Source organism: Manacus candei, unplaced genomic scaffold (genome assembly GCF_025592945.1).
Source record: "Manacus candei isolate 608988 ecotype Guabito, Panama unplaced genomic scaffold, ASM2559294v1 h1tg000037l, whole genome shotgun sequence".
Classification (NCBI taxonomy): Eukaryota; Metazoa; Chordata; class Aves; order Passeriformes; family Pipridae; genus Manacus; species Manacus candei.
In genome coordinates, this window is record NW_026138085.1 from 3,082,947 (window position 1) to 3,110,238 (window position 27,292).

General features: G+C 61.0%; 2 protein-coding genes across 6 annotated transcripts in view; both read right to left on the bottom strand.

The window, feature by feature from the left end:
• CXXC5 (CXXC finger protein 5) overlaps positions 1-24,997 on the bottom strand; it is a 36,672-nt gene extending 11,675 nt beyond the window's left edge. Inside the window, exon 1 of one of the 3 annotated variants that reach the window (XM_051793744.1) lies at positions 24,899-24,997. The gene's annotated coding sequence lies outside the window, so the exon portion shown is untranslated. Of the gene's footprint in view, positions 1-5,863; positions 6,271-24,825; positions 24,846-24,898 lie in introns of those variants that run through there. The other 2 variants (XM_051793746.1, XM_051793745.1) reach the window with 2 other exon arrangements.
• On the bottom strand, positions 14,987-20,685 carry LOC127473730 (uncharacterized). Of its 3 annotated transcripts, none has more exons than XM_051793729.1 (2): positions 17,907-20,685; positions 14,987-17,727 (listed from the first exon to the last, which is right to left on the bottom strand). In XM_051793729.1, the coding sequence occupies exon 2, from the start codon at positions 16,761-16,763 to the stop codon at positions 15,558-15,560; it is 1,206 nt and encodes a 401-aa protein (XP_051649689.1). In that variant the 5' UTR covers positions 16,764-17,727; positions 17,907-20,685; the 3' UTR covers positions 14,987-15,557. The 3 variants fall into 3 exon arrangements, with proteins under 3 accessions (XP_051649689.1, XP_051649687.1, XP_051649688.1); XM_051793727.1 differs by having other exon boundaries at positions 17,846-20,685; XM_051793728.1 differs by having other exon boundaries at positions 14,987-17,783; positions 17,846-20,685.
• Positions 24,998-27,292: the final 2,295 nt, after the last annotated feature.

Genomic DNA, 27,292 nt, shown 5'->3' on the forward strand with positions numbered 1-27,292 from the left:
TGAAACACACCCTGGGATGAGACACCCAGAGAGTAGAGCAGGACCACGGCCCTGTAGCAGCATCACGAGTCAGATGGTCCAGCTGCAACCCAGGTCAAAGGCTCAGGAAAACAAGCACCACCAGAACAAGGTTCAAAGCAGCTCCGACCCCAGCACCACAACACCCGACCCAGCTCCCAGGTGCCCCATTTCCACAGCACAGTCAAACCTGCTGCTCCCTCCACCAGGTGACACAGGCCAACTGAAACAGGCCCTGATTGCACGCTCACCGACCACATGGGCACCAGCAGCAGGAGAACCAAGAGAGAAATCAATCCATGATCTCCCAGGGCTGAATATCCCTGCGGGACACCCATCCAGGGAGAACACGGTGCCTGATAACCAGGAACACCCGGAGGCAAAGACAAGGATGTTGTTTGCAAGCCATCACCTCTGTCAACTCAATAGCCCCCGAGCTCTGCTCTTTGAGTTCATCCTTCTGAAAACTGGTCCAGCTGGATAATCCACTGCTGGATGTGCCATGGAAGTTACCATCACCCACCACCTTTTCTCCAGGCCTGGGGGAGGTTTGGGCAGTGCTGTGAATGCTCAGGCTCACCCTGGACAGCTTAAGGAGTCGGAGGTATGACGGGTCAAGGTATGACAGGTCGCCAGATGGGCAACTCACACGGAGATAGTTCATCTCCCGTGCTCCAGAACATCCTTCGGAGGGCCAGTTGTGGCAGCCGCTCTGCTCGTCTCTGCTGCCGAGGTGGCACTGAGGGACGTTAAGAAGCCAACTCCTGAATTAAAAAGGCTATGGAAGATTAAATCCAGCATCTGGAGTTCGCCCTGGAAGCAGATGGCGAGTCATCATGGTGCACAGAGTGGCTTTCACCCGTCTCCTCCTCGCAGGCAGCCGCTCGGCCCCGGTGATGCCCCGCAGGAGCAGCTCCGGACGCACACACAGCGAGGGCCAGGATGTGTCCTGCCAGGTGCATCCTTAGGGCAGCGTGGTGAGGCCATGCTGCATCCTGCTGAGCAGGCAGGAGGTGATGCCACCTCCCCAGGTAGGCTCCCTACGCCAGGGATCCAGCAAGGGCACATTCTTCCCTGCAAACTGTGGCTTTTCCCATGTAACCCCATGGCTGCAGTGACCTTCTCAATCCACCAGCACGGCAAACACCCCAGAGCCTATCCCCAGTGTGCCCTGGACTTCCGAGGAGGTTACCACTGAGGGGAGGACGAGGATGTCCCCAGGGACACCACTGCCTCCACGCACATCCTTGAACCTCACCCTGTCACCCTGGCACAGCTGGAGCCACCACTGTGGGGACCAACCTGTGCCTGGGGCTGCCCCGGCCGGGAAACGTGGCTGCGTCCTGCCTCCGCAGGGTGGTGGTTACGGATTAAGGAGTCTTAAATGTCAGACGACCAGGCGCTCCCTGGAAATCCACTTATCTCCGCTGCCACTCGGAGCGGCCAGAGCCGGGCGGTTATGGAGATAACGCGATTTGAAGCGTCCGCCCGAGCATTGCAGGGCTGCGGGTGCCCTGCGGACAACGCCAGGCACCTCCTCCCCTCCTCCGCTCGCCCAGCTGCTGCCCAGAGAGCCGGGGGACGGCTCAGCCCGGGGGCTGCGCCCACCTGCACGACCCCCCCCCTTCCCCAATTCCGGGGGATGAGGGAGCCTTGGCAGCCTCGGTGCTCATCCATCCCCCCCTGTGCCAAAGCTGCACCAATTCGCTGCCCAAATCCTAAAACGACTGTAACTAAAACCTACCAGATTGAGCCTGGGGAAGGGCCCCCCCCCACCACCACCACCTCCCCGCCTCTCCCCCCCTCTCCAAATGGGATTGAACAGATCTGCTCTCGCACGAGCCCAGCTCGCAGCCAAGCAGCATCTGACATTCACGCGCCGTGGCACGGCTCTGCCGCTCGCCCACTCCCCCCGGCTTGGCATCGCCCCGGAGATGCGCCATCAGTCCCAGCCCAGCAGAACCCCCCCTGTCCTCTGCAAAGCCCCCCCCCCAGACCCTCCTGGAGGGACTCCAGCTCTTTGATCCAAAGAGTTCCCGGTGTTCTCCCCACCACCTCGGTGATTCAGGGCTGTGAGGTTCAGGGGATCAGGAGGGATGACCCCAGGGCTTTGGGGACAGGTGGATGGGGCAGGCTCTGCCCGGTGGCAGATGCCAGGAACAACGGGCATCCCAGCAGGACCCCCAGGGAGCTGGGGTGGGCCCAGGGATGCCTTTGCCCTGGGGAGACCCACATACAGCCTGCCCAGGCCAAGCTAAGACGTGTGAATTGCTCCTTTAACAGATGGGGCGATTACAGCATCAATTACCGGGGGTCTGACCGACAACCAGGTCATGGAGAGACCCACTGGCAGGTGCAGAGCAATGAGGAGTTAATTAAAAATAAGGAAAAGAGTTGTAGGCACAGTCACGTGGCAATACTGGATGGTGAAAAGCCCCAAAGCCATTAGTGCCACCTCCAAGTGCCACCTCCGATGGTGCTCCAATCTATTCCTGCCACCTACAAGTGCCAGCTCCAGTGGTGCCCAAATCTATTTGTGCCACCTCCAATCGTGCCCAAATACATTAGTGCCATCCCCAAGTGCCACCTCCAGCAGTGCTCAGATCTATTCATGCCACCTCCAAGTGTCACCTCTGGTAGTGCCCAAATCCATCAGTGCCACCTCCAAGAACAGCTCCAGCCTGGAGCTGTCCCCTTGCGCTCCCAGCTCTCTCAAAACCTCATCCCTCCACATGCCACCAGGCAGCTCCATGGTGGCAGAGCACACACCGAGGGGCTGCTTCAGATCCCAGGAAAGCCTGCAGTGGGAAGGGCCAGTGCACCCATGGCAGCGCCTGTGTCAGGGTCACCACTTGAGAGCGCCGGGGCCAGCTCGGCGCATTTGAGCTTGGCCATTAATGGGCGGTGAGGACCTCGTGGTGCTTCGTAGTGAGATCCCAAGCCACCATGATCCCCACTCTGGAAGGCAACCACTTTGGAAGAAGCACTTTTCCCACCGGGAAGGCGACGGCCCCGTCGGAAAGCCGCCGGGGTCCGCAGACGGCAGCTATTGACAGATGTCTGAGAGGACGGCGAATAATCCCGTCTTCCTCTGGGAGGATTCGGGTCGCCCTCGCCCTCACCGGGGGTTTATCCATTGTCTGGATCTGCTGGCGGTTGTTATTTTTGGTCAGCTCCACGTTTTGCTTGGCCTGGCTGGCGGGAGGGAAGCGGGAGGAAGAAGAGAAAGGGGAGGAGGAAGGCTGCTTGGCCAGGGCCTGGCAGGGGAAGAACCAGCTCAGCTCTGGGAGAGGGCAGTCAGGCACCCCGCAGCCCTCAGGGAGCTGGGTGGGTCTCTTCCCAGCCCCACAGCCTTGCTGAGCACAGCCAAAACTCACCACAGCGATGGGGCTGGCCAGCCCAGGAATCCCATTCCCCCTGGTGCCCAGGGAAATCACTTCCAGTGAGCCCAAGTGGGCCAGAGAGGCTTGAGAGGTTCTGGGGGGTGGGCTTTGGGGGGCAGGCAGTGATTAGGGTTCTTTCCAGCACCAAAAGCAAGTACAGGGGAGCTCTGTGAGGGACAGGCAGATCCTGTCTGTGACCAGCACCACATCAAGCCCTGCCTGCAGACCCACAGGTGTCTCAGGTCCATCCAGACAGGCCAAAAAAAGCTGGGGAGCCTCAGGAAGGCAGATCCCCATCCTGCCCTCACCCACCCGGGGTGTGGACCCCCATCCCTCTCGTTTCATTGCCAGCACTGCAGAATCCCAGTCAGCAGCAGGCCAGCCCTGCCGGCAGGTCCCATCCTCCCCAGTGGTTTGGGCTCACCAACACTGTGGGATGCAGCTCAGTCAGCCACTGGGATCTGCACCTGGATCGCTCTGGAGGCACTGCTGAGGCCCTGGCACAGGTTGCCCAGAGAAGCTGTGGCTGCCCCATCCCTGGAAGTGTCCAAGGCCAGGCTGGACGGGGCTTGGAGCAACCTGGTCTGCTGAAAGGTGTCCCTGCTCGTGGCAGAGGGGTGGAACAAGGTGAGCTTTAAGGTCCCTTCCAACCCAAACTATTCCATGATTCCATGATTCTATCCTTCCGAACCGGGTAGAGGGGAAGCACAGGCAGAGCTGGGGTAAGAGCATCCAAGAGGATGCTCCTGGGGAAAAGACACAAGCCTTGCCTCAAGACTTTGTGCCTCTCCCCACCTCCCTGGCAGCGACACAGGGAGCACCCCCACACGGCAGGGCTCGCCATCCTTCTCCATGTTGTCTTTCCACCACCCCCCAGTTTGCCTGCGGAGCAGGAAGATAACATAAAGCTGCCTCCCCTGCCTCTGTGGGTTCTCACTCCTGCAAGAGATGGAGGGCACGAGCACAGAAGTGCCTCTCCCGAGCTTTCCCCGTGCTCGGCACCGCTTGTCATTCAAGCAAACCCCGTGGCCTTTAAGCTGCCAAGGTACCAGAGCTGCTCTGGAATCGGAGTTCGCTCGGCTCCTGCCCTGGAGCAAGGAATCTGAAACGCTGCCACTGGAAACGAAACAGAGCATCCGTCATTTTACTTGCCAGAAATATATCCAGCCCCCAAAAAAAGAAATCCTGCCTGCGAAAGAGCCAGCAACAAAGCCCTCGGTTCCACCGGCAAGGCTGAGCCCGGCGTCGGGCATTTCCACCGGGATCCTGATTCCCTGCCCAGTTCACTGGTCAGATTAGGGCCGGGGAGGACAGGAGGAGGGTGCCAGCTCAGGATCAGGGTGGCTGGTGGGGACCAGCAGCTCTAACCTAGGATGCTACCAGGAAAACCCGTGGGTTTGGGAAGAAAAGAGGCAGGTGGTAGAGGCAGGGCTGGGGGGGATGAAAGGTGCAAACCAGCGTAGTGAAGCCCAGCCAGCCCTGCCACAGGAGTGTCCAAGGGACCCCACCCTGCCCGCAGCTGCTGCCAGCATCCTGCCTGCAATTCCCACCCCCCCCCCCTTCGGCCATGCAGGTCGTCACCGCCCCCCCGCCCCCGGCCATTCCCAGTCGCATCCCCAGGAAAAGCAGCAGCGCGTTCCCAGCCAGCCCAGCCCCCAGCCCAGGCACGCCAACCCAAATATCTGCGAGAGGCGCTCCCCTCCCTGGGAACGGCGACTCGCCGCAGAGTTCACATGCCCCAGCAATGCCTGATTAAACTCCCAAACTCCAAGGGAATACCCCTGAGGCTGTCTGAAGATAAGCTAGGAGCTAGGCTGCTCTCAGGAAATGCAGGAACTGAGAAAGAGCAATCCCTTTTTTTTTTTTTTCCCTTTTAAATCCAGAATAACACAGAGCAAACCCTGGTGCTCTCTGGCTCAGACACAAGCACTGCCCAAGCTCACTGCTGTGCACCCCAAGAGCTTCCCCTTCCCTGAGACATCACAGGTGACCCCAGCTCCAAGACAGATCCTACTGGAGGCAGTGGGGATGGAATCAGAGAGCCCAGGATAACTCCAGGCAGCACAGGAGAGCGGACTGGAAGATGCCAAGCAAGAGGACGGAGCTGGAGCCCTGAGCAGAGGGAAGGGTGCTGCCCAGGCCAGCAGGTGCCAGAGGACAGGGACACTTGCTGCCATCACCTCCAGCACTGGTGACTCTTGGCAGGTGTTCCACCATTTTCCTTCACCCTAGGGAGCACCTCAGACACCGATTTTCACTAGTCCCCAGGATTCCTGCACTCCTGTCTTTCTCCCCTCCTTGAGCTTTTCCATGAGGGACAGTCATAGCACTAGACCTGGATCTCCCGAGCCAAGCTCAAGGGCAAGGCAGTCAAGGAAACCATGTTAATGCAGAACCCAAAGCAATGGGCAAACTGGATCATCCCAGGATCAAGAGGAAGACGGTGCTCCTCCCTTCGGTACCTATTGGATCCCAGGGAGCAAACAGCAACTCATCTTCCAGGAGAGCGGAGCCACAGGGAGGGTTTGCACCACATCTTGGGGATCAGGGAGCTTTGGCACTGCCCCATCCTGGCTGATGGGGTGGGGGGGACACTGTGACATCGGCTTCAGTGGTGATCAAATGTCATAAGGGAGAAGGCCTGCCTTCTACCAGGAGCACAGCTGGGAAGGGACCTGCACCAACACACACCGTGCTCTTGGATGGGCAAACGTGCCCGAGGCCTGAGGCCACAGGTGATGGACTGACCCAAGCCAAGCTCTCCTTTGGAGATGTTCTCTTGGATATCTTTCTTGGTTCTTAATGCCTCTTCAGGAATCAGCCCAAGAGGAAGGGCATCTTCCTTCCCTGTACATGGGAGGATGGAAAAACAGCACTCCTGGGCAGTCTTCTCCTGGGAAGAGTCTTTAGGAAAACTGATGGGGTGGCAGAGCAAGGAGGTGTTGTACCAACAAGGCCAAGCTCCTCTCTTTGGTCAGGTCCCAGTTTGGCTACAGAAGACATCAGTACTGCTAGAGAACACTTGGATTGTCCCTTCCCTGGGGGTCTGATGCAGCCACGAGACCCCAGTGTGGCCTTTCCATGCATGAAGGGGGTGTGGAAGAAAAATGGAGAGAGACTTCTCACCACAGCCTGTCGTGACAGGACAAGGGGAGAGGGGTTTAAACCGACACAGGGCAGGGTTAGATGGGGGAAAAAATTCCTCTCTGGGAGGATGGTAGGGCATGGGTTGCCCAGAGAAGCTGTGGTTGCCCCATCCCTGGAAGTGCTCAAGCCCAGGTTGGATTGGGCTTGGAAGCCCTGGTCCAGTGGAAGATGTCCCTGCCATGGCAGGGGGGGTGGAACAAGATAAGCTTTAAGGTCCTTTCCAACCCAAAGCATGATTCAACAACAATTTAACTCCCAGCACTGTGCCTTACCCAAAAAGCACAAGTGACACAGGTGAAGTTGGCAGATCTGAAAGAACCAACCCCAGGACAGTCAAAAAGCAGAGCTGGAGCCCTGGGAAGGAGGAAAGGGTCATCATCACCAGCCACAGCACGAGTCAGGATGGGGAGACCCTCAGCTGAGGGAGCTGCAGGACTCCCAGTAAGAAACACAGGGGTTCACTCTATGACCTTGAGGAGAATAGCCATGGAAAAACCCATCTACAACCTGTCACAACACAGAGGAAGATAGAGAAGAGCCACAAGACTGATCCTGGGAAAGCTGGAGCATGAAGGAAACACCACATGGTGGGGGCTGGAAAGGGCTTATGAGACTGGAGATGTGGTTTGAAGGGGACTGACTGCAGGGTGTCACCATCTGTCTGGGCTTACTGGTCCTTCCTGGCCCCAAGCTTTCAGGGGCTACACTAAAACTGGAGTTACATGTCAATACTTATGCCTTTCCTCACTTAGCTGAGGAACAAGGTGGTGAGCTGGAATGACAAGGAACAAGCTGGATGTGGTTGGTGCCTGCCACATGTTGGTCCATTCCTTCCCCAGCCAGCCCAGGCTGGGCTCAGATCCCCCAGTCTCCTTCCAGGGACCTTCCTGCTGGATTGGTGGCCACTGCAAGGGAACTGCCTTCCCTCACCCATGCAGAAGGGGTTGATCCCCTCAGGGTTTTCACCCCTCCTGAAACCCAACACCCACATCCCCATCTCTCCTCCTGTGGCACTGGCAAGCCCCTGGGATGGGAGGGAAGCTCCCAGAGCACAGGGCACCCATCCAAAGGGGTGATATTCCCACTGACTGCTCTCAGCTTTCATGATGGACATTCTTCTCCACCTGCTGCTTCCTCCAACCCATCTTCCTCCCTCTTCCCCGTGCCAGGGGGTCCTGCACCTTGCGTTCAGTGACAGGATCTGTGGAGGATGAGCCTGAGCAAGGCTGGGGGATGAGCAGGGGCTGTGGAACAAGCTGGGCAGGAATCCCTCACAGATTCCATCTCCCAGTGAGATGGAACACCAGGGGATGTGGTCTTGTAGGTGGTGGATTGGTCAAAAGGAAGCCCATCCTTGTGGCTGGGATGAGCCACTGGAATTTTAGGGACTGTCCACAACATCTCCCTCAGTGCTCTGACACAGCTGTTTCCATCCCACAGGTTTCACAAAGACCTATCCATGGGGGTTTTATTTCTCCTTTCAGTTTCTGGCACTTTTGGCATAAGGCACGTCCAAGTTAAGGGTAGAAAAATTCCCCAGCAATTCTTGACAAGGTTTCCCTCGACCAGCGTGGCTTCCCCATCCTTGTGCACCCTGGATGGACCCACCTGCCCTCCCTGCACCTTTCTCCTACATGCTGCGACTCTGAACAGCAGCACCCAGAGGGGGAACATCCTCCCTTGAGGATTTTTCAGAGGAAAAATGTACTTCTTCACCACGATGCTGCATTTTAACAATGCAACAAAGCCAAACCCCGGTGCCAGGGTTGCAGCCCTCACTATCCTGAGAGAAGCAGCTGGCACCCACAAGGGATTCAGGATCGGTGCCTCCAGAGAAGACCCGCGGGCGTCCTCATGTCCCCACCGCGGGCACTCCCGCTTGGGCTCAAGGGGTTTAAGCCGAAGCAGTGCAAGTCCCTGCTGCAGCCCCCCGAGGTGTAAGGCTCCCTGAGCTCTTAATGGGCTTATTACGGAGCTGTTGGGACCAGAGCAGCGCCCGGGGGGACTTACAGGCATCCCCAGCCCGCAGCCCCCCGCGGCACCGCCCGTCCCTGGCACCGCGGGGCCGCCCCCGCCCGCCCCTTCCCGGACGGGCCATCGCTGACGGCGCCGAGCGCTCAGCCTGCCCTCAGCCCGTCCCAAATCCCACACGCCGCCTCCTGCCCGCCTCCAGGACAAAGGTGGATGCGTGTCCCCCCCAGCCCTGCACAGATCTAATCCCCCCACGGGCCATGGCATCGGTGTGGCACCTGCATCCCCACGCCGTGTGCCTGCAGCCTGTGCCCCACAGCTGTGCCCTGTGCCTGCAGCCCCACTCTGGCACCCTGCGCCCACCCTCTGCTGCTCACCCCATCATCACTGTGTACCCCACGTCCTGCCCTACATCTGCACCCCACAACTCACCCCACATCCTCCCCCAGGGCCACACTGAGCCCATGCAGCAGGACGTGGTGGGACTGTCTCTGGGGCAAGACCAGATGCAGGTCCCCCCAGCCGGCCTCAAAATCAGGCTGAGGGTGACAGGAGAGTGTGTCACTTGGCCCAGGGAGGCTGGAGGGGCCAGCACACCATCCCACACCATCCCCGGGAAATCCTGTTTTTCCGGGCTTGGATCAAGTACAGGGGACTGGGAACAACGGCCATCCAGGGAAAACCCTACTGGAAAGCTGTAAAACCCCACTCACTAAATCCCTGCTCTCAACCAGCACAAGTTTTGGGGAGGCAGCCCCCGGCAGCAATGGCTCTGCCCTCCTTTTCATCCTATTTTGGGGATCTGGACTTTGTGCCTTTGGGTTTTTCCAGAGGGGAAATATATTAAAAAAAAAAAAAAGCAAAAAAACCCCAAAACCTAAGCACGCCACTGAGCTCCTGTGAATTCCCTATCAGCTGCTGTACACGCACATGGCACAGAAAAATCCTTAGCAAATTCCTGCTGAAAAATAAGAAAAAGACCAGGAAAACCCACCAAAGGCTGAGCTCGCCGGACACAGCGCGCCAGGAGGGGCTGACAGAGCTGTTACGGTCTATTGGGCCAATAATCCACAAACTAAGACAGATTTATTGTACATGGCAGATCCTAACAGCTCCAAAGAAACCATCACTGTCTCCCGGTGCTTAAAATTCACTTTCTTGGGGGGGGGGAGAAAAAAAGGGCCAAAATATGGCTTTATGAGATAAGATGCGTGGTTGGACCACTCTGTGACAGGCAGAAGCCTGTGCAAACACATATATGGCTATTTTTTTTTTGCCTTGGTATATAAATATATAAAATATCTCGTCTTCCAAGGCAAGTGCGACTGCATTACCCGTCAGAGCGCTGTCCTTACCACCGGATTACCCGGCTTGGTTTCACCTCCCTTAGCAAGATGGATTTGCAGGGATGTTGTTTCCGCCTCAGTATTACAGACCAGAAAAAAAAAAAAAAAAGGGGGGGGGGAGATAAAAAATTAAATTAATTAAAGCCAACTTGAGCCCCTGCATCCATCTGGCTTGCTGGGATGGATGAGTTTGGGAAGGTGCAATGATCTGAGGAGGGAGATGCTGGAGAGGAGAGCAGGCTCTTCCCACCGGCACCACGCCGTGACGGCAAGCCCGGGATGGGGGGATATTTCGATGACAATAATAATAAAAATAGTAATATTAAAAAGGGCAGAGCTGGCGCTCTCCCTGTTTCTGGCACACAGGACACCAGGCAGTGCAGAGCAGCGGGACCGGGAGCGGGATCAGCCCAATCCCGTCAGTAATTGCGGCGTCTGTTCGAATCTCCGCGACGCTGGAAATCACGCCGGGCCCGGCTCAGAGCTCCCCGGCGGCTGATCGTATCGGACGGGGATCAGAGAGGCTCAGCTAACGGGTTTAGTGCGCGGCTCGTCCCAGCCGGCGCTGCCGCCGAGGGGGGGCCGGGCTCCCGCTCTCCCCGGGGGGGCCGCGGGGCCGGGATGCTCCTGGGGATGCTCCTGGGAAGCTCGGAGGGAGTGCGTGGGAGCGGAGCATCCCTCAGCGGGGCCGTGCCTGGGGGCATGCCCGGTGGGACAGCCAGCCCTGAGCCCCTCTGGCATCATATGTGCGTGGTGGGTGGGGTACACCTTGTGTTCGCCCTGCCAGCACCCACCACCCCCCGGCTGCACCCCAAAACCATCCGGGGGGGTGTGAGCAGTGGGAAGCTGGAGCAGGCGACCAGAAGAGAATGACACGGGCAGGGATGGATGCAGGGAGGGGGGTTTGCATGGATGCCCCAGCTCCAGCCCCGCGGATGCACCCTAAAATCATCCCAAGGGGTGTGAGCAGTGGGAAGCTGGACCAGACGACCGGGACAGCCACTTTTCAGCTGAACCCAGAGCCTCGGAGCAATGCTCGTGGGTAGGGATAGGTGCAGGAAGGAGGTTTGCATGGATGCCCCGGCTCCAGCCCCCTGGCTGGCAGTGCAGCAGCGGGAAGGGATGTGCTGGGACTGGCCGGGTGGCTCCAGGGAGGGAGTCGAACGAGTAATTAGAGCAGGAGGCTGTGAGTCAGCAAACGATGCGTAACCTCGGCGAGGCTGACAATGAGGCAAAAGATGGCAGTTTCGACCGAGAGCGCCGGCTGAAAGGGCACATTTAGATATGCAAGAAGCAGCGACTCCTGACAATCCCAGGGCTGGGACCTGCCCAGCAAACCGTGCTGCTCCGGAGCCACCGTCTGCACCAAGCACTCGATTCCTTCCTCCAAGATCATTGTGAATAGAGACATGGGTGGGCAGAGCAAGGCAGCGGGGACCACTCCCAAAAAAACAGCGTTCAGGGGAAGATGCCAGGTAGCCTCTGCTCCAGCACCCCATGCTGCCTGGGATACAGCCAGGCCGGGCAGCTGACCTTGCTCCGGATGCCCCGGAGAGAGGAGCAGCCACGGCGGGGCCGATCCTCCTGGCACACCCGCGGCACTCCAGGGTGAATATTAAGGTTTGGCTTGGAAGCAAACCCCAGCTCTAGCCACAGGCTCGTCCCCCTCCCCGTTTTGGGGGGGTCCATCAGGGCTGCAGGCAGGTAGGGCCCCGCCGCCCAGCCGCCCTCGGCGAGGAGAGTTTAATTAACCCCGGAAAGCGATCGTTAAACGGCCGGCCCGGGTAATCGATGCGGAAGGGGCAGCTTTGCTGCCGAGGGACCATCTGCTCCGGGGAGCGGCGGCGGCTCCTCATCCCCCCGTCACCCCGCGCCTGCCGGGAAGCCGCGGCCACGGGGCAGCTGGTTTGGGGGCCTGATCCAGAGCTGAACCCCGGCCGAGCCATCCCGGGGGGATGGGAGCTGCCCCTCGCCTCAACCCTCGCTTCCCGTAAAGCCCCAAGTCGCTGAGCCACGTGATTTCCGACACGGCACAGCCCCCCCGGCACAAAGCCCACCGGAGGGTCCCTCCAGAGCAAGGCATTCCCCCCTTCCCCCCAGCCAGGATGTGGCTGAAGTAAAGCTGGGCAGGGATGTGGCCAAGCATCCTCCACGCCCCACAGCTATTTTCACCCATGAGATGAGTTTGGGGCGGTCTCAGCCTCGAGGGCATAGACGGTTTGTGTCTTTTGGAGTGCCTGGCCCTCCCCCCCCCACAGATTCCCAGGGGATTACTCAGAGAGATTGCCCAGGGTACCAGCCATCCTGCCATGGGGCACTGCGTCCCTGCCCACCTCCCCCAGCATTCACTCGCACCCTGAAACTCTGCAGGCAGCTCCCGACCCTTCTCCAACCCTGAATTTCCAAGTTTCTCCTTATTTCCACCCAGTACATGGTGCTGAGTGCTCAGGGACAGAAGGGCTGGGTGGGGGGCACCCGCTCCCAAGGGACCCAGGAGCTGCTTCCCCCTATGGGGCACTGACTGCAGCTCGGGGATGGGGTTCCTGGACAAGTCTGGGATGGACACAGGGAGACCCCTGCTCCCTCACCTTGTGTTCACCCCCCAGGAGAACTTTGGGGGGCAGCTGGGAGTGCAGCACCCCATGGCAAAGCCAAACAGCAGATGGAAGAGCAGGATTTTGCCCCCCTGGGATGTGATTCAGAGAGGCCAGTGTCCCAAGTGGTGTCCCTCTCCTATGAGGGGACACTCCACTATCATCACACCCTGCCCAGCTCCCAGTGGCAACCCATCCCAGGAAGCCTGTGAGGACATGGCACTGGCATGACCCTGTTGGGGTGATGCAGAACCTCCTGGTCTGGGTCTGACCCCACCCACTGGGAGAAGAGGGGCCTGGGATTCTCCCTGCTCCGATGGCAGCAGCTCAGCTGGCAGGGAAAAGTGGCCCCTGCACCCACACACACCCACCCTCCCACATTGGTACCACGATGTGGGCACCAGCTTGAGGGCCACCTCTGCCCCAGGAGAGGGTCCTGGTAAATTCAATTCCTGGTTGCCAGGACCACCTGATCAGGTCAGGCTCTGGCATGGAGTTGGCTGGGCAAGGGTTTGCCAGGACACCCACCACACCTGGGGAACACCCAGAGGGATGCCAAGGTACCAGCACCCACCCACTAGGCATGGGGGTGAGGTGACCCTTCCCATCCCTGCATGTCCAGGAAGGGATGCCCATGGCAGTGGAAGAGCAGCTGGAATGCTGTGGGCAGGAGGCACCAAGGGCAGCTGAAGAGCTTCACTGCAGGAGAGAAACTGAGGCAGGGAAGGGCTGGGATGGTCCCACACACTTGGTGGAGTGAAGGGACCCAGAGCCAGCTTTTCAGCTACTCCCCATCCTGAGGCCACCCTGTGATGAGGACAGGGAGCAAAGATAGAGCAGGAATGACCCCTGCACTGGCCCCACTAGCCCCCAGCACGGGATGTGAGACAGGAGCACACCCTCAGTGGGGTGCTTGCCCCTCAGCCCTCTGAGGAAGGATCCAGCCCCTCAAACTGGGGCTCAGCCCCAGAACCAGTGCTTAGCCCCCCAAACCGCTGCTCAACCTGAAGTGGTGCTTTGTGCCCAAACTGGTGCCTGGCTTCCCAAAACAGTGCTCAGCCCCCCCCAAGCCAGCTCTGAACCCCCTGAACACCCTGGACTGGTGCTTGACCCCTGAGATGGTACCAGCTCAGCCCCCAAAATGGTGCTCAGCTCCCAGGCTGGTGCTCAGCCCCTGAACCAGCACTCAGCCCATGAGACAGTGCTCAGCCCCAAACCAGTCCTCAGCATCCAAACCAGTGCTCAACCCCTGAGGGGGTGCTCAGCCCCCCAAAACAGTGCTTGACCCCCCAAGTTGGTGCTCAGCACCCTGACCCAGTGCTCAGCCACTGAGCTGCTGCTCAGCCCCCCAGAATGGTGCACAACTCCCATGTCAGAGCTCAGACCCCAAACTGGAGCTCAGGCCCCCAAAACAATGCTTGATCCTCAAGCTGGCTCAGTCCCCCGAAATGGTGCTCGACCCTCATGCTTATGCTCAGCCCCCCAAAACAGTGCATGACCCCCAAGCCGGTTCTCAGCTCCCCAAAATGGTGCTCAGCCCCTCAAGCTCAACACCCCAAAATGCTGCTTGACCTCCAAACCAGTGCTCAGCCCCCCAAACCAGTGCTCAACCACCCCAAAACAGTGTTTTACCCCCAAGCCAGTGCTCAGCCCCCCAAAAAGCCTCATCTGCAATGGCAGGGTCAGCCACTCCATGGTCCACCCCAGGGGTGCCACTCCAGTCTCCTCCCAGTACACATACTGGTCCCGTGGTCCTTAGGACAGCCAGACAGCCCAGAGGGGTCTCCCCAGTTTCCTTTGCCCCTGGTCTCAGCATCTCCCCCCTCCCTTACCAAGGGGACACGGGAGCACCATGGCAGGGAAATCAGTCCCTTCCCACCCCCTTGGCTGTGGGAGTGAACATGTCCCCCACTCTGTGTCCCAGAGGGGAGCCCCTTGTCCCCCTTCCCAGCACTTCCCAGGGGAGTGTCACCACCAGGAAAGACAAGATTCTCAGGGCTCTGTCAGAAGCCCCCCCGAGCCCCAGGGCTGTGAAGGGTGGAGGGCTCAGAAAAAGGTGAGGTCCCTGGTTATCCTTGGAGATGGCCACGTGCTGGAATGGTTTGTGGGATGCAGACCAGTGAGCTTAAGAAGGATAAGAGAACATCCCACTTCTAACAGGGGTGGGGGACTTATTCCCTGCTGCTGGGGTGTTTTCCAGCCCTATCCATAAACCTATTGGCCTTTGGGATGAGCTGCTGAAGCCGCCCACACACAGCCCAGTGCCAGCTATTTCCAGGATTAGGCTGTCAGTGGTTATGGATATGGTTGTCCCCCAAAAAAATCCCCTCCCTAGCAGCAGCCACAGGCAGCCTGGGAACCCCCAGGGACTGGCCACTGGCCTTCCAGGTCCCCCATTCCCCTACAGCTCCCCTGTTTTTCTCCAGCTCTCCCTTTTTCCCCCAGCTGTGGCATCTCCAGACCCCCGGACCCAGCCCCCTTCCCTGCCCCATCCTCACATCCCTCCCTGCCGTCCCCCACCCCCTAATGGAACCGGCTGCCACATGGATTCATCCCAGTTTAATCTTCACGGTGCATCAGCACGGGGGAGAAAACACAACAGTTTTTCCTTTTTTTTTTTTGGGTCTTAATCTTTACCTGGGGTCAGATTTACCAATCCTCCCGCTAATCCCCCCACGCCTTCGAAAAGCAAAGGGCCCCCTCCTCCTCCACCCCGGGGAGCACCCATAGCCCCAGGATGCCTCGGGATTAGCACTCCAGGTGACTCCAATTCTTCCCAGCGAGGTGGCAATGCATGTTTTTGAAAGCTTCTTTTATTTAACTTCAATGTGAGGATGGGGAGGAGGGAGGTGATGGCAGCAGCGGGGAGATGGGGGCAAAGCCTGGGGGTCCTGGCACGATGGACGGGCTCAGATATTTGGGAAATATTCAGGGAAAGGATGAGAAAATGCTTCTGAGAAAGGATTCAGTGGCATTCCCTGCCTCAGTTTCCCCGTTTGTAGAGATGACAGGTCACCCTCTCTCCTGGGATTCATTCAGATGGCTGTCCCTGAACAACCTCCAGGTCATCCCTGGTGCTGGGGGGACAGGACTGGGAATCACCCCAGGGCTCTGCAGAGGGAGGCCTGGGAAGGGGGCAAGGGTTCCTGTGGATTCCAGGGAACAGGGATCCCTGTTAATGGGAGGACACAGAGCTCTGCAGAAGGGGGGAGAGGGGTCCCTGTAGATAGGGGGACACAGGGCTCTGAAGATGAAGGGTCAGGGTTCTCAACAGAAGGGGGGAACAGGGATATGTGAATATGGGGAGAAGCGAGGGGCTTTGAAGATGGGGGGACAGGAGTCCCTGCAGAAGGGGGGACGGGGGCCCCTACAGATGAGGGAACAGAGGGCTCTGTAGAAGGGGGACAGGGGGCTTTGCAGACGAGGGTGGGACAAGCTGGACAGGGTTCCTCACAGAAGGAGGGGACAAGGGCCTTTGCAGATGGGGGAGAACAGAGAGGAGAGGGGTTCCTGCAGAAGGAGAGGTCAGAGATCCTTGCAGGAGTGTTTTCAGACAGGAGGGGCACAGAGGGGACCGGGGTCCCTGCAGATGTGGGGACAGGAGCAACAGAGCTCCCTGCAGATGGTGAGATGGGGTCCCTGCAGATGCCGGGGGGACAGAGGTCCCTACAAACCTGCCCTTCCCACGCCGACCTCCCGCTGTGCCCCCACCATACCCCACCTCTGCTGCAGCGGGGGGGGCTGCGCGGACCCCCCCGGCAGGGTGGGAGGCAGGGGCTGCCCGCAGCCCTGCCCTGACCCCCGTCCCCCCGCGGCGGCGGGCGAGATAAGGGAGCTAACCGGGTCTGGCAGCGCGGCCCCCGCCGCGACAGCGCGCACGCTCGGCCGCGGCCGGCACTTCGCCTCGCCAGCCTGGAATTTGCAAGCTGTCCTGATGCATTAAAGCGCAAACGCCTGGCGACCAGCTCCCAGCCCCGTGCCCGGCTGTGCCAGGCCACGGCATCCCCTCCCCGGGGACGCCGACGCGGGGCCAGCTGTCCCCAAGGGCGGTCAGAGCCACCATCATCATCATCATCATCATCTTCGTCCTCCGCGTTTATTTTTCTGCCCCCAGCCCCAGCTTTAAATAGCGGGATGGGGAGGTGGTGCCAGGTTCGTGCTGTCACCGGGACACTGGGGACATCAAGAGCTGGTGCTGGGGTCAGGCAGAAGCACAGCAGTGCTGGTGCAATAGAGCCCCTTCCAGCGGGCAGCCCCCTGTGCCAACCGGGACATGGAGGGGATGGGGAGACACGGACAGACATGGATGGAGAGATGGATGGGATGCCCCAAGGATAAAGGCATGGGACCCCGGGGTGGGTCCCTCAACACCCTCATGGGCACAGCACTGCAAGGACCACCCCAGAGAGCCAGAGAGAGATGGGCTGCAGTCTTCTTGGACAGCATCCATTCCCTGGGGATCCCAGGGTCCCCCTTTCCCTGTGCCCACACTTGCACTGTGTCCTCCAGTTTCACTCCCTACACTGGGTGCTTCCCACGGATGCCAGAGGGGAAGGTGGGGAAGGACAGCCCCTTCACAGTTCAGTGTCCAGCCAGCACCCACTATCCCACATCCCCCACCCTGATGCCTATCAGATTCCCTGGGAGCCCCAAGGCCACGCATGCCATGGGATCCCCTCCAGGTCCTTCCAGGGGGCTGGGTGTGCTGAGGGAGGGCTGGGCACCCAAGGCTTTGGGCAGAGGGGACACTCTGCTCCCCAGCACCATCGGGCACTCGCCCCTCGCCCACACGCCCGATGATGCTCTCAGATCACCACAGGACCCAACAGCCACCAGGACACATCCAGGACACACAGGGAACGGGCAGGATGGGCTCAACCAGTTGTGCCAATCCCAGCGGTGGCAGCGGGATGCCCGTGGGAGGAGGGAACGGCAACAGCCGGCTGGAATCGGAGTGTGAAGAAACGGCTCTTGCGTGCTCTGTCCGGAGCCAGCTAACGAGGCCATATTTGAAATGCTTCGCATACCTCCGGTCATCAGATTAGTGAGATGCAGAAGGTAAAGCAGAGGGCAGGAGGAGCACTCCCAGCCAGCGATCCCCGGCCAGCGCTCCCACCCGCTGCGGGAACTGGGGGAAAAGTCTCCGGCTGGCAGCGGGGAGTGGGGCAGGGAGCAGCCATGGGGAGCGATGGGGGCCTGGGATCTACTTCCCTGCTGTGATCCCAGTGGTCACAGGGACACCAGGAGCAATGGGTGCCTGGGATCTACCTCTCCACTCTGATCCCAGTGGTCACAGGGACACCAGGAGCAATGGGTGCCTGGGACTTCCCTGATGTGATCCCAGTGGCCACAGGGACACCAGGAGCAATGGGTGCCTGGGATCTACCTTCCTGCTGTGATCCCAGTGGCCACAGGGAAAATAGGAGCAATGGGTACCTGGGATCCACCTTCCTGCTGTGATCCCAGTGGGGACACCAGGACCAACATGTACCTGGGATGTACCTCCCTCCTGTGATCCCAGTGGCCATGGGGACCCTGGGAGCGATGGCTGCCTGGGATGTACCTCTCTGCTGTGATCCCAGCAGGACAGGGCAGGCATGCAGGAAAGTGGAGAAGGACAACCCAACCAGCTGCCACGTCCTAGTCACCAGCCACTGCCACCCCTCACCTCACCAGGGCCCAGGTGAGATTTGGACCTGCTGAAAGATCTTTCAACACAGGGGCTTTTCACCAGGGCCTGCTGTGATACGACAAGGAGCAAGGGTTTTAAACTGACAGAGGGCAGGGTTAGATGGGATATTGGGGGAAGTTCTTCCCTGTGAGGGTGGTGAGACCCCAGCACAGGTTGCCCAGAGAAGCTGTGGCTGCTCCAGCCCTGGAAGTGTCCAAGGCTAGGTTGGACGAGGCTTGGAGCAACCTGGGCTAGTGGAAGGTGTCCCTGCCCATGGCAGGGGGTTGGAATAAGATGAGCTTTCAGGTCCCTTCCAACCCAGGCCATTCTGTGAGTCCCACACACCATCCAAGTATCATCTGTGGGCACAACTCATTTCCCATCCCCCAGGCATCAACACTCCTTGGGCATGAATGGTCCTCCCTGCTCCTGCTCCAGGTCCAGAAGAGGCTGGAGAGCAGGAACCTGCCTCTGAGCAGAAAGTGGGCACAGAGGAGGAAAAGCAAACACTTGGCACCTTTCAGGGTCGGGATGTTCAAGTGAGAAGTCAGTCTGCAGGACATTCAAGCAAGGACAGGACTCAAGATTCAGATCTGGGCCCCGGAATCCAGTCTCTGAGGGCAATAAGGAGGCACAAAGGCCACAAGGGCAAGTCTCAGCAAAAAGAAGTGAAAACCAATGACACCAAGACCCTTGGGGACACCAGGAGACAACCTGGGGGTTTAGTGGATGGAGCTGCATTGCTTGTTTGGGCACAGCTGAAGACTCCATAAGGAACACTGTGGGAGACAGATATTGCCCAGATATTCCTATGAAGAGCTGGAGCATGAACTCAAGGCAGGTTTGCAAAGGCGAGGCCAGGGCCACCTCCAACCATGGGCAACCACCCACAAACCAAGAGGTGGCCAGGGACAGCAGCACCAGAGGAAGCCAAAGGGGAACATACCCAATCTCATCACACCAGAGCACAAACCCAACCCTGGCTCCAGCCCAGGCCATCCCCAGGTTGCTCAGCACCTGCTGACCAAACCTACGCCAGGGTCAACTGGGGGTTTCACGGGTGGCAGCAGCCACCCAGACCCCACTAGAGTCACTAATGAGGCCAGGACAGCACTGTTCCCAGCCCTGCCACCACCCAGGTGACAATCAGACCCTGGGGATGAAGCCCATCTCAGGAGTGACACAGAAATGACAGGGTAGGTCCCATCACATCAAGCCCTCAGTGAAGTATCACTGGGCTGCCACAGGGCAGAGCCAGTGACCTGAGCCCTTTTCCAGCTCCCACCTCTCTGAGCTGGGAGGGTGGGGATGGAAAAGCACATCCTGCTTGGAAAATCAGAAAACAGCTTTTTTGTTGTTGTTGTTCTTAGCCACCAGTTCCAGGGCCACGGCCGACACACACCCTCCCATTCCCAGGCCACCACACCGTCACCATCACTGTGGGGAGGTGACAGGCCTTCATCCTCCTGGCACAAAGGATGTCCAAGCTCAGGCGATGGAAGATGCTTTGGTACAAGCAATCCAGGACAAGGACATCAAGCCAGACCCACACATCCCAAGGCGAGCCCACAGCCTGGGAGCCGTTAGTCCAGTCCCTTTTCCATGCCATAACGATGGATGGTGGAAACCAGGGACACCAAGGCAGCCTCTGGAAAACCTTCTGACCTCAAAAATCCTTTTATCCACATAATCACAGGCTGCCACCCATGTGCAGCAAGGGCTGTCATCTCGGACCATCAGTACACTCCACCTGCCTGAAAGCCAAGGGACAACACAAGCAGGGATGAAATCACTCCAAAGATGTAAGGGATGCACCCCCCAGCCCTCCAGCCCCCCAGAAGGAGAGACTGTGGGGCAGGGCACACCATCAGCACTGAGATGTTGACAGACCCAAAAGCTTTGTGACTGTGGATGTCGGGCACCCCAGGGCCAGTGCCAGGGTAAACATGCCCTTTGGACTTTCCCAAAGGCAATGGGACCCACGGGTCGCCCTCAGCCACTCACTGGGGTCACACTGTCCTGCTGCCTGGCTTTCCTTGGAGCTCTCCCAGGGCTCCAGCCCCACGGGTGTCCCAAGGGACACAGGACACGGATAGGGATGCAGACTGCTCCTTGCCCACATGCCCTAATGCTGCCCCAATGGGTTCCCTATGATGGGGAGTCACAGCCTCCCCACCAGGACATGTCCCTCTGCCGAAGGCAAAGGCTGCTGCAGACCTGATCCCCACAGCAGGGCCACTGCTGAGCAGGAGCAAACCCACAGTTTCCTCCCCACTGGACTGGGATTTCCCACTGGCCACCTCTGGAGGTGGTTCCTCCTCCAGTCACCCCTTTGCTCCAACACCTCTTCCCTTCTGCCCCTCCTACCCCACTGCCCCTGCATCGAGTCACAGAATGGTTTAGGTTGGAAGGGACCTTAAAGTTCATCTCATTCCATGCCCTGCCATGGGCAGGGACACCTTCCAGGGACCAGGTTGCTCCAAGCCCCAGCCTTGGATACTTCCAGGGATGGGGCAGCCACAGCTTCTCTGAGCAACCTGTGCCAGGGCCTCACCACCCTCAGCATAAAACATTTCTTTCCTTCCTATGTCCAAGTTAACTCTGACCTGTTGCAATTTAAAACTCACCCCTTGCCCTGTCCCTCCATCCCTTGTCCAAAGTCCCTCTCCAGCTCTCTTGGAGCACCTTAAGGGACTGGAAGGGGCTCTAAGATCTCCCCAGAGCCTTCTCTTCTCCAGGCTGACGACCCCCAGCTCTCTCAGCCTGTCTCCAGAGCAGAGCTGTCCCAGCCCTCAGACCATTCCCATGGCCTCCTCTGGACTCACTCCAACAGGCCCATGTCTGTCTGTGCTGGGGACCCCAGAGCTGGACGTGGTGCCCCAGGGGGGTGTCACCAGAGCAGAGCAGAGGGGCAGCACCCCCTCCTCACCTTGCTGCCCACACTGCCAGGGTGCAGCCCGGGATACACTCTGCTCTCTGGGCTATGAGCACACATGTCCCATCTGTCACCCACCAGCATCCCCCAGCCCTTCTCCCCAGGGCTGCTCCCAGCCCACCCACCCCCTGGCTCTGCCAGGACTGGATGCTGCCCCCACCCAGGTGCAGGCCCTTGCACTTGGCACGGTTGAACCTCCCACCTTCCTCCTGCCCCATCACCTGCCTGGCAGGAAAAGAGCCACTCCCACACACCAGCTGCTGCCAGCATCTCCAGCCCTTCCCAAGCCACCACAGCCCATCCATTCCCATGTCCCCAACTGGGTGGGGGGCCACCCTCTTCCTGGGATGGTGTTTCCCATGCTCCTCCCAAGTCTGGATGAGTTCCAAGAGCACCACTCACTTTGGGGACACCTGGCCCCCCGTCTCCATTCCTGGGCTCTGTGCAGAAGAGTGGCTGCAAGGGGCAGCTATGGCAACTGGGGGTCCCACAAGACCCCCCATGCTCCCAGGAGTCAAAGTCGAGTCAGGGGAAAAGGAAGGGGAAAGAAAAAAAACTAAGCCTTTTGAGTGCAATATTTTAGTTGAGCACCAGAGCATGAGTAAAGGAGGGAGCTTTTCGTGGTCTGGTGAGTTTAAGCTATGAGCTGAAAGTTTAACTATTAATACACTTAATCAAGAGGTTGTCCCTACGGCTGGGATTTGGGAAAACAAACCAGGGAGGCAGGGGAACGGCGACACCCGCTGTGGCCACCCCAGGGAATGTCCCTGCTGGGGGAGGTGAAGGGTCCAGGACCAGACAGGGCTGGATCCAGCCTCAGCCAAGCCTGGCATGGACACATCAGGTGCCAGGTGCTGGCTGTGAGGGCCAAGCGTCCTGGATCCGGCCCTCCTCCCAGCGCCTCACACAGATTTGTCAGAGGGGGCAGTTTTGGGGAGAGGATGCCACCCCCGAGCCCTGCAGCATCCCCAGGTCACAGACAAGCAGCACCTGCACTGCTGCCACCTGCCTGGAATGGCCCTGGTGACAACAGGGGATGCCGGTGGGTGAGTGAGCCCCAGGGTGGGGGATCCCCAAAACAGCCCCCAAACACACCCACAGCATCTCCTCTTGTACCCACCTCTGCCAAGGAGGAAGAGGCTGAATTCTGGGGTGCAGCACCCAGAGCCACTTTCCCCTTCCCGCCCACCTCGTGTCACGGGCAGGAGGCACAGGCAGGAGTGCAGGCAGGACAGGCAGGAGGTGCGGGCAGGGGTGCGGGCAGGCGCCTGGCAGCGCGGCGCCGACTGCCCGCATCCCCGCCACAAAATCCATGTCAAGGACGCCTCGGCCGTCTCCTGCCTCTTCCCACCGAGTGTGGGGGGGGACACGGGGATATTCGTGGTGCCCGCACAGCAACCCCCCGCCCCCTGCCCGCACATCCCGCCAGGCAAACAGCCCCCCCCGCCCCTGCCCCCGGGGCCACCGAGCCCCGAATGGCGCCGGCACCAACTTCTGAGCGGCACCGGCGGGTCCTTTGTTACTTTGCTTTTGTTGTCACACGCCGGCGCGTCCCCGTCCCCATCGTCCCGTCCCCGTGTCCCCCCACACATCCCTCCCACACCCCCCCTCCCCCGGCGGCGGCCCCGAGGTCAGGGCGCGACATCTGCCAGCGCGACGGGGCGACGCCGGTACCGGCACCGGGGAGGGGGGCGCGCCCCGCCGGGGGCACCTCCGGGGGTACCCCGCGCGGGGACACTTTTAGGGTGACACCGCCACCGACGGGGATGCGCTGCGGCGGCCCCGCGGGTGCCGCTGGAGGAGCCGGTTCTCCAAAGCTTTTCCCGGTGGGAACGCGAGGGACGGACGGACAGACGGAGCGGGGTTTCCATGCCTACAAGCGCTCCCGCTGAGCGGGACCTCGTGGGGGGGGGTGTCACCCCCCTCGTTCCCATGCGACCCCCCCTCGGCTCGGCCCCGCCGGGGGATGCAGCGCAGCCCGAGGGGAGCAGCGGGGGCCGGGGCACGCGGGGGGCCGAGGTGCGGGGGGGCCCGAGGGGGTCCCCGTTCCCCCGCAGCCCCAGGTGCGGCCCCGCCGCCGGGCTGGGGGCCGGGGGGCGCGGACAAAGCGGCACAAAGGGGCCGCTGACACAGCAGGGCCCGTTTCCAGAGAAACAAAACTTCCGCCGGCCACGGCTCCGCGCCCCAGGTAGCCGGGATGGGCATCCCCTCCACCCCTCCCCAAAACCCGGCCTCACCCGCCCTCTCGCAGCACGGCACCCCCCGTCATCCCCCCCGTGCCCCCCCGGCAGGGAGCGGCGGGGGGTGAAGGTTGCCCGGCCGGGTCAGCGCACACGCGGGGCCGTTACCGCAGGATGTGTGCGCAGCTTTGTTTGTGCGTGGGATGGCCCCCCCCGCAATCCCCATCCCATCTCCCACCCCCCCCGTTCCACCCCCCTATCCTCCTCTCCCCAATCAATCATCCCAGCAAAGAATAACCCGACCCGAAGCAGCCCCGGCCCCGCAGGAAGGACGCTGCCGGCTGCGGGATGCGGTGGAAAAAAAATTAGGAATAATAAAATTAAAATAAAAGGGGGAAAAAAACCGCAAAACACCCCACACCCCCACGGGGCGCGTGGGGCCGCGGCTCGGCGGAGTTTGGGGACGTAATTCCCAAATTCGGGCACAATCCACAGCCCCCACGGTGGCTCTGGGGCTGGCGGCACCCACGCCGGTGCGGAAGAGGGATGTTCCACGGTGCGACCGCCGTGGCTCGAGGGGTGTCGGGGTGCGTGGGGGGCGCGGGGTGCCCTCCCCGCCGCGGGTGGGGGGGAGCGGGGCGTTTGGGAATCCCGTCTGACGGCGAAGCGGGGCGGGGTGGGGGGTTAGTTGGGAACGGGAGGGGGGGGGGATGATAAAGTTGGGTGAGTTGTCGCACATGGCTGGGCGATGGCGAGCGGCGCCGCTCCCACGGCCACCCCGCGCCCGGGCACCGGCGGCGGAGCCAAACTGCGGCCGGAGCCCGGCGCACCCCGGGCAGGCGGCAGCGACCCACGCGCGGAGACCGAGCACGGAGGGGCCGCCACCAGCGCCGGGTTGGGGGTCCCCCCCCGGCGCCCCCCACGCGATCCCCGTCGCGGGTGGCAGTGCCGGCCCCGCTGCCCATCGCCTCCCCCCGGCGCCGCCGCCCCCGCCGCCCCCCGGCCCCGCCGCCACCATTGTCACCCGGGAAACCACCGGGCGCTGCCGCGGCGGCCCCGGGGCGGCGGGGGGGAGACGTGGGGGGCTCACCCCATCCCTCCCCGCGGCTCCCAGCGCATCCCCGCCGGGCTGCGGGTACCGGCAGCGGGGTTCGGCGGCGCCGAGAAAAACTTTGCTCGTTACCCCCGCCGTCCCCCCGCCATCCCTCCCCATCCCCGGGAAGCGGCGGGGCCGCTCGGGCGCCGCGCAGGCAGCACCGGCCGGGCCCGACGCGGGCAGGCGGGCAGGCGGCCAGCTCCGGCCCCGCCGCCGCCGCGGGCAGCCCGGGCACGGCGCCGGGCAGCGGGGCGAGCCGAGAATCCCCCCGCCAAACTTTTTCTTCTCCACCACCCCCGCTTTACCCACCACCCCCTCAACACCCCCCACCCCAACTCCGCCGCCCGGAGCGCCCCGGGGGCCGGCACCGACCGGCGGTCCGGGAGCCACCGCGCTGCGGGCAGCGCTGCCGGGGAGCGGGGGGCGCGGGGGAAAGGGGGGCACGAGGGGAGGGAAAGGAGGGGGGAAAGGGGGTGGTCAGCACCTGCCCGGGGGCCGGGGCCGGGGCCGGGGGGAGCCGAGGCGGGCTCGGTGCCTCGCCGCCGCCGCACACCCACCTCCACATCGCCGCTCGCTCTGGGAGTGCGCAGCCCCCGCTCCGCGCTGCACGGCGCTGCCGCCGCCGCCGCCGCCGCTGCCCGCGGCTGCCGGCAAAACCCGGACCGGACCGGGCCGAGCGCAGCGCCCCAGCGCCGCCGGACACCGCGACCGCGACACGCCGCGACCGCGACAGCGACACGCCGCGCGCGCCCCCCGCCGCCCCGCGCGCGCGCCGCCCGCCCGGCACACACAGACACACACACAGGGACACACGGACACACACACACATACGGACAGACACACGGACACACACACACATACGGACACACGGACACACACACACATACGGACAGACACACGGACACACACACACACACGGACAGACACACACACACACACGGACACACGGACACACGGACAGACACACACACACACACACACTCACACACACACACACGGACAGACAGACACACACACACGGACAGACACACACACACATACGGACACACGGACACACGGACAGACACACACACACACACACTCACACACACACACGGACACACACACACACAGGGACACACGGACACACACACACACATACGGACAGACACACACACACATACGGACACACGGACACACACACACACGGACACACGGACGCACAAATACGGACACACGGACACACACACACACGGACAGACACACACACACATACGGACACACGGACAGACACACACACACACACGGACACACGGACAGACACACACACACACGGACAGACACACACACACGGACAGACACACACACGGACACACACGGACACACACTCACACGCGGACACACACACACACACGGACACACGGACACACACACACACGGACAGACACACACGGACACACAGACACACACACCCCGCACCGACAGACCCCCCTCACCGTGTGCGTACACACCCACCCCCCAGGGTCCCCGCAGCCCCCCACGGGTGTCACCCCGCTGCGTTCCAGCTGCCCCCGCGGGTGGCACCGGAGTGTGCCCCTCGTGCCCCATCCAACCCCCCAAAGGGGTTCACCCCGCTGGGACCCTCCTCCCCCCCGCAGCTTATCTACCCACACAGGCACCCACGGGGGTAGCCACGGTGTGCCCACCCCCTCCCCCGTGTCCCAGGCGCCCCCACGAGTGTCACTGTGCTGTGCCCTCCATGGGTTGTCCACCTACCACGGGTGTTGCTGGGATGTGTCCCCCTCCATGTCTCAGCCACCTCCCATTGGGTGTCACCGTGGTGTGACCCCCTGTGTCCCAGCTGTCCCCCCGGGTGTCACTGTGGTGTGTCCCCTCGTGTCCCAGCTGCCCCCCCGGGTGTCACCGTGGTGTGTCCCCCCTTTTTCCAGCCACCCCTCTGGGTGTCACCATGGTGTCCCAGCCACCCTCAGGGATGGGATTGGACTCTGTCCCCCATATCCCATCCGCCCCCACGGGTGGCACCCTGTTTGTACCCCCTCCATGTCCTACCTGTCCCCCACGGGTTTCATCCCACTGTGCACCCCATGTCCCAGCCACATCCATCACCCCATTGTGCCCCCCACTCCCCACATATCCCCTGTGGGGTGTCACCATCCCCCCTGTGGGGTGTCACCCTGTTGTGCCTCCCTCCATCCTTCTGTGTCTTGAGCAGTGACATCCCTGTGTGCACCCCCCTACCCCAGAGTGGTCTTCCTTCTGTCCCACTGTGGGGTGCCCATCCCTCTGTCCATCCCCTCCATGGGGTACCCCCTCAATGTGCTCCATCCCTCTGTCCCCACTGTGGGGTGTCCCCCTGCACGTACCACATCTCTCTATGTCCCTTGTAGGGTGTCAATCCCTCTGTCCCTCCCATCTGTGGGGTGACCCCCAAGTGTTCCCCATCCATCTGGGTGAAGCTCCACCCCTCTGTTCCCCCGTGGGGTTCAGCTGGCAGTAGGTCCCAAAAGCAAGAGGTAGGCAAGGTGCAGGGGGGGGATTCTGGGGTTCACAGCCCCCCTATCCCACCACCACACCTGGGTACACATTGTGTTGGTCCAGGGGTCAGCAACCCCAATTCCAGAGCCCCGGAGCCCTGGGCTTGCCGCTGCCACCAGGAGAGACCTCGTGGTCCCACGGCGGGACATCGCTGAAATCCCCCTGAATAAACAGCAAATAATCGATGGCCCGATAAGTCACCGGGAGGGAGGGGACAAATCCCGAGGTTTCGCCCCGCGGGGGTGGTGGGGGGGAACATGCTTGGCCCAGAAGTTTCCTGCTCAACTTTTTGACAGGATTTTTTGCTGCTGAGGGGGAGAGTTGTTGTTGGCTCTTTTTTTTTTTTTTTTTTTCCCTTTGAGTGGTGGGCACTGAAAAATTGGAAGTTTAAAAAAAAATCGCTTCAATCCCCACTC